Below are 14,137 nucleotides of genomic sequence, written 5' to 3' on the forward strand. Positions count from 1 at the left end.
ATCGATATACCTATAACCCTGTGTAGGATCCGACTGCAGACATAAAGATACTGAGTAGGATATTTGCAGTGTACACTGCAACTACAGTTGGCGCAGACGGGTGGTCTCCGAGGCTGTCCCGCCAAATTAGTGATGGAACGCGTGAACCTTCCCTGGTGAGACAGTTGTCGTGCTCGTTTGATGTCATACGTTACTGTGTCTCTTGATTACGCGCAGGGTGGAGAAGTACCGACCTCGAGAGCTTTCTGACTTGATATCTCATCAGGACATTCTCGCCACACGTCAGACGCTCAGTTCGTTCTCTTTGGCTTTGTGTCGACTTTCTTTCTCTTGTTTCAGTCGGCCGTTTTATTTCCGAGTCGCGTCTTCCTCATCTCTTGCTGTATGGACCGCCGGGGACGGGTAAGACGTCGACTATTTTGGCGTGTGCGAGGAGGATGTACAGTGAGAAAGAGTTCAACTCGATGGTGCTGGAGGTCTGTTTGACACGCGCACACACACACACACACACACACACACACACACACACACACACCACACGCACGCACACCACACACACACACACCACACGCACGCACACCACACACACACACACGCACACACACACACGCACACACACACACACACACACGCACACACACACACACGCACACCACACGCACACACACAACACACACCACACACACGCACACACCACCACACGCACACACCACCACACACTACACACACGCGCACATGGATATCAATGTCCTGACATACATACAGACAGACAGGCACACAGACATAGACATACAAATAATTCAACTGACAAGGCCACAATACAAGACAACATACAGCACACAGTGTGAAATGTGATAACTTGAGACACTCGGGTGCGACTGCTGACTTCTGTTTGTAGCTCAATGCCTCAGATGATAGAGGAATCGGTATTGTAAGAGGGAAGATATTGAGTTTTGCCAGTACCAGGACAATTTTCAAGTCTGATTCTAAACATGTTGGTCTTTCTATTTGATACATTAATGCTTATGTCTTTATGAAGATCTGGATTCAAGCTTGTAATCCTTGACGAAGCGGATGCCATGACAAAGGATGCACAGAATGCTTTACGGAGAAGTGAGTAGCTACACAACAGTTGACAACAAATGAGTTACTGTAAACCAGGAAATTTGGCTACATTTTATTTGTGGATACTTTTACTCCATCTTTGAAATTTATCATCTAACACGATGGCTGGAAGTTTCAGCATTTGAGCTAGCGAATGTGTTTGCCCAAATTGTTTTAAGAACGAAAGTTGTGAAGGATTTATAAAGACGTTTGTGTGCAAAATTTCTCGGTTACAAATGTAGCTGTTTAATTAATTAAACTGCATTGATTAAACTCATGGTGACAACAACTGGGAGCCTGCCTAAGGTACTACATTCCATCCCCTACTTTGCTCAGGGAGATTAGATTGCTAGTATAGTAGAGCCTCGGTAAACCGCAGACTTGTGCCAAGCCCTGTGTAGATTAGTGAAGTTGTTCGTATTACCAAGACACATCGCCTCGGAGGTCCAGACCTCATCTCGGACACCCAGACCACTGGTGCATTTTCTTATCTATCTATACCACTAAAATTAGCGATGTGTGTACGTATAAGTTTGGTAGCTGGTTATACTGGATCACCAACGAGGCTGAAGTCAGAATAGATTAATCTGCCATGTTTCTGTTGATGTACTAATAAATGGACTGCCCTAGTTCAGGGTTCATGCTAGAGATTTTTGGGACCATGGCAGGATGGGCGGGTTCACCGACGCATGCAGACTGCTCTCTACAGTTGCGTTGTCGCTACTGCACATAATGTGAACTTCGATCGCTAACAGATCGCCACTAAGCCCTTCTTAGCGATGTTCATCAGTTGCGCATATGCCAGTTCTATTGGACGAAACTACAGAAAGTCTGTCTATTCAGGTGTTGACATGCATGGACCACTGTTGTTGATTAGCAAGAAGCCATGACTAGTCTAGAGTAGATTCTAGGTGCTACACTTCTTGGACAAGAGGGTGTGCTTTCTGTGTCACAGGGCATCCGGGACTACTAGCAATGGCAGTACATCTGGGACTGCAATCAACACAAGTATATACCTGGAGCGAGGCTATTGTCCCGCACTCTGTTGTAAGAACCTGGATTAGTGGCTAATGTCACCTTTACAGTTAAATGTAGTATTGTGTTTTAGTACTGTAATATGGCATTCTCATACGTTGGTTCCTTAGCTGGCAAACTTTGGACTCCTATCTACCGTTTCTGACTTACTGGAGCGTGGCGCTGCACCACGCTGCCACGCTGTAGCGAGAGCCCTGCTAGTTTGAGTGCAACATGTCAGTGGACGTGTTCACACTGCTAGTTATAGCATAGTTACGTTTGGTAACTACGGTATAGATAATTAGGCGGTTGTTCACACTAGCGTGAACATGGCTAGTACTCTAGTATCCAGAGGTGGGATGCGCACAAATGGAAGTTCGTTATGTGCATTAGTATGTCTGATAAAAGCACATCATTTCAGCAGGAGACTTACGGGAGTTACAACTAGACATCATTAGTAGTCTCGTGTAGCCAGACCCTTCCCAGCTATGCGAGACTAATCATCTAGGCCTACTATGCATGCTTAACTACTGTAACTACGCTCTAACCAAGGTTGCAAGCTTGATTCGATAAATACGCTATAACTACACGTTAACCACGGCTGGTCTTCACACTGTAGTTTAGTTACTAGACCGTGGTTGGATAACTATGCTCTAAGTAGCAGTGTGAACACGGCCGGCCAGTGATGGTTGTGAGAATGTAGGTTTTTGATGCGTGCCCAGTGGATCTTGGATGCATCTCACAATACACTAAACTATTGTTATTGTATTGGAGGGATGCATTTCTCAATGCATCAGATTTTATATGAAAATAAATATTGAACTTGTATTCCTGGTTAAAATCTCAAATCATCTGCTAGGTGTTGATCAGCATTGGTTTCGTGACCATTGCAAGCCTTAAGTGGAACACTACTATGTGCAAAAGCTCAGTTGCACTAAAAAGGTTTTATTGTTGTATTTTTGTTTAGTTATTGAGAAATTCACTGAAAACACTTGTTTCTGCTTGATCTGCAACTACCTCTCCAATATTATCCCAGCTTTGCAATCGAGATGCACACGTTTCCGATTTGGTCCGTTGTCAGCAGATCAAATGAGGGAACGTCTAGAGTATGTGGTGAAAGAAGAGGGGTAAGCAATGTTGATGGCATAATGTGAACAATCACCACATTTAAGTTGCGCTAGTGTTGACATTACTGAAGGGGGCGTGAAGGCAGTGCTCAATCTCTCAATTGGGGACATGAGACGAGCCCTCAACATCCTCCAGGTATGATAACTCAAAGCGCATGTATTCTAGTGATATTGGTATGTATGGGTTCAACAAATGAGTGATTACTTGCTGTTCTCTGTGTGTGTGTGTGTGTGTGTGTGTGTGTGTGTGTGTGTGTGTGTGTGTGTGTGTGTGTGTGTGTGTGTGTGTGTGTCGTCTGTAGCTCAGTTGGTTAGAGAGTTGCATTTGGAGAATGGAAACATCCAGGACATTGAGGCCGTAGGTTCGCGGATGAGTACAGACGTAACTTCCTAGGGCAAGAAATTCACACAATCGCCTCTCTCGACTCAGGAGTATAAATGAGTACCTGATCTTTGACTGGGTGGACTAGACCACTGGCTTGGCAGAACATCACGCAGTATATATGGGTACACTCCGAGTAGCGCTGGGGTCCCTACCTAGAAATAGGCAGGGGTGCTATCTTCGTAACTTTCCGAAGGGCATATCCATATCCATTTTGTGTGTGTGTGTGTGTGAGAGAGAGAGAGAGAGGGGAGGGGAGGGGGGACAGGAGAGAGAGGTGGAGGGGGGACAGGAGAGAGAGGTGGAGGGGGGACAGGAGAGAGGTGGAGGGGGACAGGAGAGAGAGGGGAGAGAGGAGAGAGGGAGGGAGAAGAGAGAGGGAGGGGAGAAGAGAGAGGGAGGGAGAGGAGAGAGGGAGGGAGAGAAGAGAGAGGGAGGGAGAGAAGAGAGAGGGAGGGAGAGAAGAGAGAGGGAGGGAGGAAGGGGAGAGAGAGAGATACAGTAGATAGATGGAGCGGGAGGTAGGTGGGTAGCTCAAAGAGAATGCACAGAGCATGTAACTCCTGTTTGAAGAAGTGCTACCAACTTGAAGTTGGCAGACTTTGTTTGCCCTCTCCGTGTGCAAGTCAATGGCTAGTAGGTACACACTGTAGGTAGCACCTATTTCTCGATACTCTTTATCAAGAAAACGTAACAAGCAAAACAATGCACTCATCAGACATCACAGCTACATACAACAAATAGCATGTGCCTCCTCTATTACGTCAACATCATGCTAAACTGTGAATCAAGTTTGCCTGGCCTAATACTAAAACACTCCAACATACAGCATCAGAGTTAGGCCAGACCAAGTAATTTTTTTTTGCTCGGATATTTGAACACAAAAATCAGACTGACAGACCGAAATAAAAATAAAAGTAACGATCATGTGACATTTTTAGCATGTGCAGTTCTCATTGCATTGCCTATAGATACTGTACAATGTGATATAACAAAATTGACACTAAGACAAATCGTACTGACACCGAGTGGAATGTGGAAACAGTCGCTGCAACACTTGCAGAGTCATCGATACTTATTGTAGGATGCATGTACCAAATCTTTTACAGCAACCATATTGTGCATGCTTAAGCCTGGGTCACAATATTGATGCTGACGTTCACATCAACATCAATGTCTGACGCCAATGTCAACGTCTGACGCCAATGTCAACGTCTGACGCCAACATCAACGTCAATATTGTGAACACGCCAGCGTCACCGATGTGGAGCCCGATGTCACGACGCTGACACGAATTGAACCAAGTTCTATTCCAGCATCAACAACCGAAGTACTCAGCGTCAACCACAAGCACGTGATCATTTTTCAAACAATCAAAAGCACACATTCGTGAACTAAAACACATATCCGGGACCAGCAGTGGATGACGCGCTGGTGGAATCCGTGAGGAACTAGCTGTGTTATTGTCAAATCCTGTCGAATGATTAAAAAGACTGTAGGACTGAAGGAAATTCCCATGAAATTGTCTTTGCTGCCAGCATCGCTAAAATATTTTTCTAATCCACTTTCATCTCCTTCCAGCTGTTTGAACTCTCTTGTGTCTACGACGCAGTAGAAATAGCAACAGAAGAATCACTGATACTAGCAGTATTCGTTTATGTTGAGCGCGATGGACTCGAGCTTCAGACCATCTTATCTGTGTGCGGGGTCGCGCAAATATTGTGAACAAGTCAACATCAATGTCAGACATCAGTGTCAGTATTGTGAACCAGGCTTTAGGCCACACTAAAAAATTTCATGTTTTCGGTTGGCAGCTCCTAACTGCAGATGCAGATATTTGGGTTGGCCAGTCAGGGGAAGCTTTTTCCCATAAAATATTTTATCTATGTAAACCATGTTGAAACGACTAATTGCTACCAGTAAAATGTGACATAGTAAACTACGGTGAGTTCCAAGACAGAAAAGAAAGGCTGTGATGCCACAACAACAGAATCAGATTAGAGTTAACTTCTGGGGCTGATGCACAACAGCTGGCTTGCAAGTGCAGTTATATCTAGCACACACTGGAAGGACAACTTTGTACTTTTTCAGCTTTTCCTGGCTAGGTGCTGCATCTGGACTACCGCAATGACAACAAACCAGAGGCAGTTGAAGACGACAAGCATAGTAAGCGATTCTTGCAAGAGCTGTTGGAAAAATGTTTCTGTAACATTCGACACACGTGCCAAGAACTGTGGTGCGAGACAGTTCAAACCTTGCCAGCATTCCACACAGATTGCTTGCTTACCCTGCCATAGTTTAGCTTACACTCTACAACCCGGGTATAACAGAGAATCCCGGATGTAGTCTTGGTAGGTGTAACACGACCAGGAGACACAGCACACGAAAACATCATTGTTTGCAGTGTGGAAAATAGGGAACTATTTTGGCTCGGACAAACTGAGCCTATGTAGGACATTTATTTATGTATGGTGTGACATGCATCAATAATAATATAATAAGTCCCGCCCCACTGCAGCCATTTTGCATATAATTTTTATAAGCTGTTATCATATGACATGACAAGAGTTATGGTATGGTTATGTGCTAAATAGGGATTCCGGCAATTATCTCACTGCTGTAATTGCATTCCATTGTTTTTGCTACATGGGAGTTTTTACCAAAATAATGCGACTATATCATGCTACTGTATTTTGTAGCAGTATGTCTACTGTGTTTCTCATAGTGTTGTGTTGCAAATGAAGCTATTTGGAATAGAAGCACCTACCAAATCGTTTCTCAACTTACACAGGTGCATATAAACTTCCAGACAAAAGTGAGAATGAAGTATAGGTGACTTACTGGACAGCTATAGTACATTTCAGCTGAGGTTTTCTTTGGATAAATCATATTTAGGAGGCAATTGCATTCATGAAATTATTTAGCACCATATTGGAAAGCCCATCACGTGCTGAGAGACAAACTTTACACTATCATTTATGCCTACAAGTGGACGTTTTGTCCAGACACGTCCAACACTGGTGTAGTATTTGGTTGGACAAACAGCACATTTGGTGGGATATTGTCCGATGTCCGACTGTTATTTCCAGACTGCTTTGGGTTTTGAACGACTTGTAGCGTATATTGAATAATATTTCAACTTGTTCAGTGCTTTAGATTGCTTGAAATTCGATTCTATCTGTCATAACAGTGCTCAAACGTAGTATGGTTAGCGCGTGCTAGGCAACCCAACAAAAAATAACATTTGCAATCCTTGAAAAATCAGGTCAATCGTCGACCCAAAACACGATTTTTTGGTGTGGCTTTATGCTATTTTTGCTTTAGTCAAGCTAAAAAAAAGTGGACCAGCAAATCTGAGCATGAAAGAACTTAATTGGTCTGGCCTTAGTTTCTTCCTACATTCGACTGGCACACGTTGTATAGTATGACTATGCATAATATCCTATTGACTGTTATAGTTTAAAGTTAATTAGATACATATTATGATATCCATGCATTGTGCCCGATTCTGACATGCTGTTGTGTTCTGTTTGCTTTGATTTCATTTCATCTATAAATTGGTGTTGATAGAGTACGGCGATGGCTTATGGTGGCGTCACTGAAGAAAACGTCTACTTATGCACAGGACAACCACAGCTTAGCGACATTATGAACATAATGACATGGATGTTGAACGAGGATTTCATCACTGCTGTCAAACGTGAGCTTTTTGTTCACCGATTATTCAATCAAACAATAGAGGGGTTGAGAGCTTAAGTGGCGTAAGCGACACATTAGGCAGAATTGAGTTACACCGCGGAGATGATACAGCAATGATATCTACCTAGAGCTAGATTGGCGTAAGCGACAGAAGCGTACGTGTGTCAGAAATCAGACACTCCGCTATAGCACTATAGAAGTAAGAGATATCGCGAGGGCTGCAGTAGTGTATCTCCTAGTGCGCGTTACTTTAAGCAAATTGAGTGTACACTCTAAAATCAGATTTTAGTTTAGCTGTTTCAGTAGACTTTTACTGCACTAGTGTATATTCATTTCAAGTTGATTAGTTAGAAAGAAGTCTCTTTGATTTTATTTAAATCACAAACTTTGCATTCAATTTTCTTGAAACTAAGAGCCTGGTGCTTGCGCCACTTTAGCTCTCAACCCCTCAATTGCACAGCATTGATGTGACCCAAAAAATGATACATATACATGTATAGGGATATCTGAGCTGAAGACTCTGAGAGGTTTGGCTCTACATGATATTCTAACAGAAGTACATCTCTTTGTACACAAAAGTAAGGTGCCACCAAAGTGTACCGAAGCCAGTGTGTCAATGATTATAATTTGTTTGTGGATAGTCGACTTTCCACAACACATCCGTATTACTATTCTTGACAACATAGCAGAAGTAGAGTAAGCTACAAGTTGTCTACACTTCTCGTGCAGTCAACTGATTAATTACTTAATTATTTAATTAATTAATTAATCCAATTGTATTCGTGCTTAGGGAGCGCTTGGCATCCGGTACATCAGAGAAGATCCAGTTGAGTTCTCTAGTTGCAGCCTTTCAGGTTGCTAGGAATACAGTGGCCAGAGACTCAGACCAGTCTTAGATGATTGTCATACATGCTGTAAATAGAACCAATTCGATAGCATAAGTGTTGTAGTTGACAATACTTGTCATCTAGTCTCTTTGATTATGCAGTGTGATGTATCGATGCCTTCGCAGAGTAGATCTGCCAAGTCATTGTCGGATATGTGCTTTTTGACTTGGCATCCCATCGCCCGGCTTAGTCTCATTGCCAATACGTGCTTACACTGTTGAGCATACCAGCAGAAACAGACGTCAGTACCATATTAATGCCACATGAACGTGATTTGTGTATAAATATTAATACTATTCTTGCAGCATGCCTACGATTTGCCGTCACTCTGACTAGTCAAACTGGTTGCAACAACGCAGTTCAGGTATAGTACATCTAAATTCAGATATTGTTCAGCTGTATCTCATTTCCTATCATATTGTTGTGCCAGAAAGAGCACCAAGGGTAGATACCAATTACTTATTACAGTATCTTGTATCTGTATTTGTAGTGTAGCCTCGTCCCCAGACTCACGTTTGCTTGGCAGTGTTCGGTTCCTGTTTTACACAGGAGGTTGAACGTGTAATACGGGAACCGGACACTGCCAAGCTCACGTGAGTCTTGGGACGAGGCTACTGCTATGACGTATCAATCTCTTATGCTCCTGTATTTTTTACAGTACTATTTAAATTAATGACTTCCAGTTTCAAACGATGACAATCCTTTAGAAAAATAAGAAAGTTGTCACTGACCTACCACGCATGCATTACATACATAGGCTATTGTCCCAATAGGTCATCGCTCACAATTGGATAAACGATGGTTACTTAGTCAGGGCTTGAAAATCGGTCCAACTAGTTGTCATCGTTTGTTGAGGTTTTAAAAAATCCTAGGTCGACAAAATTATAGTCCAAGTCATGTTGATATCAATCATGGGGTTGTGTTACAGCCATATCTTTATTGTTTTTGCCCTGCCATTAGGGGTTCTGAGCATAGATATTGCATTGTCTCCAGTTCCTGACATGCTCTGGACACAAACTTCATGCCTGTACATGCTCGGAATCCTGAGATCCAGAAGTTTTTCCACATGCTGGCTAGCCTCATACCCAGGCCCTCTTTCCCGCAACACTGGCTAGCCTCGAACTTCCAAACACTGGCTCGCGCACTCCCAGTTTCTTTATCCGGGTTATGAGCAGTTTGTGCTGCTGATGTATACAAATTACGCGTCATCTTTCAGTACATTACAGCTATGCGCCTGTATAATGAGACAGCCATTACAAGTTAGCCTTTGTAGAATAGCCTGCTTGTAGTCGTCATTTGACGACTTAGATTACAACTTTAGTCGTTAGTTGTAAAATATTACTCATCAAATGACTTAACAGCCTATTTTTGGAGCACTGCTTACTGTAACTGCTATAGGAAACAGCTGCAGCATACCGTCATTCTCCTTGCTCACCAGCAAGAGCAACATGTCATGACATATCAGTTTCCGAAGTTTAACATTTTTCTGACATTCAGTTTCAGCTGGAGGGTACAAGTCCATCAACAGTGAGCTATAAGCCACTCTAGCCAAAGGCCTTAGAATGATATTGCTAAACTGTTGATATAGGAACCTTGTTATTTTGTAGACAAATCTGATCGATTACTCTTGCATAACTCTCTGCTTGAAAATACAATTGTTTAGTTCATAGTATTTACCAAATACATTAAATGTAAAAGCTAGTCGATCGAATTAGATATTGTTACTGTAATGATATCAATTTAAGTTACTCATATCAAGCTTTTGTCATTAACAGAGAAATAATTATAAGAGATGATACGAAATCATCTAAGAATCCTTTAGCATGCATGTGTACGGTTTACATATTAATCTCCTCAAAAACGATTAGAAACATGCAATTAATTGGCATCTTGTTTGAAATCAAATCAGAAGTGGTCTACACTACAGAGAAGAATGTGATATCATATTGTCACAATGTGTATCGAAATACTAGTAAAACCATAGTTCACTGATTATCCTATAACAGTTGGTATTCTCTAGAACTTGTTCGTTAGTTGAGTTTCCTGAACTACGAGCGTAGAAGGGGGATATATGGGGGGATGAATCTCCCTTGCTCACTGTAGGAATTGAAATTTTCTGTGCTACTGACTTTTGCAAATCTGTTTTCCGAGGTAGTTTTTGCTTACCGATTATGACATCCACAGTACATGTGCATCCCTCCCCCCCCCCCGCTCGTGAACATGTTACGCCACTGTGCACATATGCAGATTGTCCAAATTTTGAACTAAAACGCCTAAAACTAAACTCTATTTTAACAGTGGAACAATAATCTAGTATTTGTAGCCATTAACTTTGCATAAATTCCAATATCAATTTATTTATTGCATCTTACCATTGCTGCATCACCTTTTACTAGAACTGAAAGAAGAAACACTAAAACTTAGACAGTGCTTGTGCTCCACATACACCTGTGCTTCGATCGTTTACCTGTGTAAACGTATGACGGACACGTGCAAAAGTTGCTGGTGGGCAGGCACACGTAGCTCTGTCCGCTGCTGCCAGTCACCTTTGAATACATACGTAATAAACGATTGGCTAGCAGCTGCACTTGTTGAAGTTCTGACCGTGAACGCTGTTCTGCCGCTCGAGCAAGTGTATTCTGTCACTTTGTTGCGATCGACTAGGTCGAGGGCGTACAGTAGAGGCTGACCAAACACGCAGTGTAGTCTGCAGACACATAAACGTAAGTCGTAGGAGGGTTTAGTAAACGCTGCACATGAAAATTGGATATCTTACGCCGACAGAAGGCCGTCACTGACTAGCAAAACGAAGAAATGTCGCTAAATTACGAAAAAATTCGAAAATATTTCATACGTTTGTCGTGTTCTTGCTTCTCTCTTCCAGCTTCGATGAAGAGCTGCTGTATTGCGTAACTCAGCTCAAACGTCATGTTTTCAGGTGACATACGGGCTACCAAATTATTTAATGAACAGATCCCGGATAAGAGTCTATGTATACTCAGCTAACTAATTAATTTTTCAAATTGAGTTCTTAGCTGTTTGATTAAAATATTGTAGGACTTTAATTAAGCAATTGCTGTATATCATAGTGCATTATTTGTACTTAATTTGCATATATTAAAGTGTATCAGATCTGGATATTTGTCCCTACTAGACATGATCACACTGTAAAGAACTCCCATCCTTTTCCCGTTTCATGTGCAGTAGCTACGGCATAGGATTATGATTCTCTATACTATGGCACCATAAGAATTCAAGTGTGTACAACTACCCTTCATTGTCTTCAACTAAGTTGTGTGGTACGTACCAATCATCGAAGACGTGAAGAGACTCTTCGGAATCTTTGGTAGTTTATACCATCGCAGACACTGTTAAGTCTTTCAGTTTTAAAATTTTAGACGATTTACGCGGTCAAAAGGCCTAATCGAGGTCAATATTAACCTGTGTGATGTAGTAGATTGTTTGACAGTTAGAGTTGCTAATTAGATTAGTATTGTATTTAGTACAGACATTGAAAGAATAGATTGCCTTCTTAGTCAAGTGTCTGGTGTAGACGGTCGTGCGGTTGTAGCTCGCGTTCTACAGTCGAGTTGGATCCTCTCGGTAGCAACGACGACACGTAACGTTGTTGCATTTGGTGACGAGGAGCGGGATATCGAGCAAGATATCGGAACAGAATTTGGACAGATCGCTTCGTGGATCAGTCCTCGTTTAGTGTTGTCACGTTGTAACGTGTGAGTGCATTTGTGTACGTGTGAGTGCTGCGCCCGACGTAGAAAAGCGGCATCATGGCAGAAGGCGGTGAAGTTGATCAGCCAGGTCAAGCAGCATTGGTGCCTGGGCAGGGATCACGACTTCTGGCAGTCCCAGAGAAGTTTGCAGACGGAGACGTTGAGTTATGGCTGGAGCGCTTTGCTTTGTGTGCGGCTGCTAATAGCTGGAATGCAGATGCCAAAGCGAAGATTCTCCCAACGTACTTGAAAGGAAGGGCATACGCCGTGTACCGTCGACTGACGGCAGAACAGAAGGCGTCGTACCATGTGCTAGCTACGGCGTTGAAAGAAACTTTTCTGCCTGGAACAGGAGAACGACGTCGCTTAGCGAGAAGGCAGTTCTCAGAGCGATCGTTACGTGATGGGGAAGCGCTTGAAGTGTATGCGAGAGAACTAGAAGATCTACTGGATCGTGCTATGCCTGGGCTGGCGGAAGATCTGAGAGAACAACAGCTCATTGATCGCTTTGTTGAAGGTCTGCCCCCGCACGCCAGGTATCAGTTGGATTTACACCATCTTGGACGAGTGAAGAGTTACAGATCAGACAGCGGAAAGATCCTTTAATGTCGAAGGTTCTGGATAGTTTTCCTGCTATGCCAGGGCAAGATCAGCTAGGAGTATGGAGAAGAAGCAATAGGTGGGGTGCGGTCGCGAAGGTGTGGCATCAGCTAGCGTTGGATGATGGAGTCTTATATCGATTTCGGAAAGTGGGACCAGCGGAAGGACAAGAAGAACGACAGTTGTTGGTGGTACCCGACTCTATGGTACCTGAAGTTTTAGCAAAGTTACATAACAATGGCGGCCACTTTGGAGTGGAGAAAACGCTTAATAGAGTTGCTGAACGGTTTTGGTGGCCAGGCTACACACGCGCAGTTGAGAACTATGTAGCAAGTTGTGTAAAGTGTCAGCAAAGAAAGATGCCAGTAAAGAAAACTAAAGCAGCGTTGCAAACTGTCCCAGTTGGAGGACCATTTGAAATGCTTGCGATGGACTTTCTAGGACCTTTACCGACGACAGAACAAGGCAACAAGTACATTTTGGTTGTTGCAGACTACTTCACCAAGTGGACGGAAGCATTTCCGTTACAAGATCAAACGGCAAAGACTACAGCAGAAACCTTGGTGAATGAGGTCATCATGCGATTTGGGATGCCCATAGTTTTGCATAGTGACCAAGGACGCAATTTTGAGAGCGCTCTTGTTCGTGAAGTATGCAAACTTTTGGGAATTCGTAAGTCAAGAACCACAGCATATCATCCACAAGGGGATGGGCTAGTTGAACGAATGAACAGGACTTTGGTAGAGTCTCTGTCCAAGTATGTAGACACCAATCAGAAGGATTGGGACAAGTGGATAGCAACTGTATTGTTTGGATATCGCACTTCAGCACAGAGTTCTACTGGGTACAGTCCTTATGAATTATTGTTTGGAAGAACAGCACGGTTGCCAGTGGATACAGAACTGGATCAGCGACTCCCTTCGCCTAATACAACAGATGAGTACTTGAGCAAGTTGAAAAGAAACCTGAGACAAGCTAGGGAGATTGTAGATGAAGAGGTCACTGCAGCTCAAAAGAGACAGCACAGGAATTATGGTGGAAGTGAAGGAGCTCAATATGAAGTAGGTGATTTTGTGTTACTGCATAGTCCAGCATTGAGGAGAGGTACTGTTTCGAAGTTGCACTGCTCTTACCAAGGACCGTATCAAGTCATGAGGCATGGAGGCCAGAATAACTACGAGATTCAAAAGGTGGGAGATGGAAACAGAAAGAGGAAACGTGTTCATAGTAACAGACTGAAGGCGTTCTACAGACGAGCTCGAGAAATGGAATTATCAGCAGATCAGGAGACTGAGGAACATGAGCAGCAAGGCAGCAATCCAAGTGAATGGGCCAATCACGAACCAGATGTCATTCACATCTTGCTAGAAGATGTAGCAGCAGATACCGCAGGACTGTTAGAGGCAGAGGAGGCAGTTGCAGTGGCAGAAGAACCACCAGAACCTGCTAGACCACAGAGACAGAAGCAATTGCCAAAGTACTTGCAAGAGTATGACTGCAGTTAGTGGTAATTTCTCTGCTAGTGTTGAGTTGTGTTGTGTTACTATTGTTTGAGACTTGAAGTAGCAGTAACCTAGACGATTTCCCGGTTAA

The 14,137-nt window shown here is 43.1% G+C and overlaps 3 protein-coding genes across 3 annotated transcripts; 2 read left to right on the forward strand and 1 right to left on the reverse strand.

The window, feature by feature from the left end:
• The first annotated feature begins 1 nt into the window (after position 1).
• LOC134193114 (replication factor C subunit 5-like) lies at positions 2-8,662 on the forward strand. The gene is made up of 11 exons (XM_062661905.1): positions 2-155; positions 217-281; positions 340-476; positions 899-978; positions 1,040-1,113; positions 3,086-3,245; positions 3,300-3,381; positions 7,198-7,327; positions 7,827-7,904; positions 7,968-8,022; positions 8,117-8,662. Exons 1-11 carry the CDS (start codon positions 133-135, stop codon positions 8,220-8,222), a joined length of 990 nt encoding a protein of 329 aa, XP_062517889.1. The 5' UTR covers positions 2-132; the 3' UTR covers positions 8,223-8,662.
• On the reverse strand, positions 8,290-11,143 carry LOC134198324 (zinc finger SWIM domain-containing protein 7-like). Its single transcript, XM_062667695.1, has 6 exons — positions 11,068-11,143; positions 10,990-11,011; positions 10,818-10,920; positions 10,681-10,759; positions 10,586-10,611; positions 8,290-8,427 (listed from the first exon to the last, which is right to left on the reverse strand). The coding sequence occupies exons 1-6, from the start codon at positions 11,141-11,143 to the stop codon at positions 8,290-8,292; spliced, it is 444 nt and encodes a 147-aa protein (XP_062523679.1).
• Positions 11,144-11,369: 226 nt separating this feature from the next.
• LOC134198332 (uncharacterized) lies at positions 11,370-12,550 on the forward strand. The gene is made up of 3 exons (XM_062667707.1): positions 11,370-11,380; positions 11,717-11,945; positions 11,990-12,550. Exons 1-3 carry the CDS (start codon positions 11,370-11,372, stop codon positions 12,548-12,550), a joined length of 801 nt encoding a protein of 266 aa, XP_062523691.1.
• The last annotated feature ends 1,587 nt before the right edge of the window (positions 12,551-14,137 follow it).

Source organism: Corticium candelabrum, chromosome 1 (assembly GCF_963422355.1).
Source record: "Corticium candelabrum chromosome 1, ooCorCand1.1, whole genome shotgun sequence".
Classification (NCBI taxonomy): Eukaryota; Metazoa; Porifera; class Homoscleromorpha; order Homosclerophorida; family Plakinidae; genus Corticium; species Corticium candelabrum.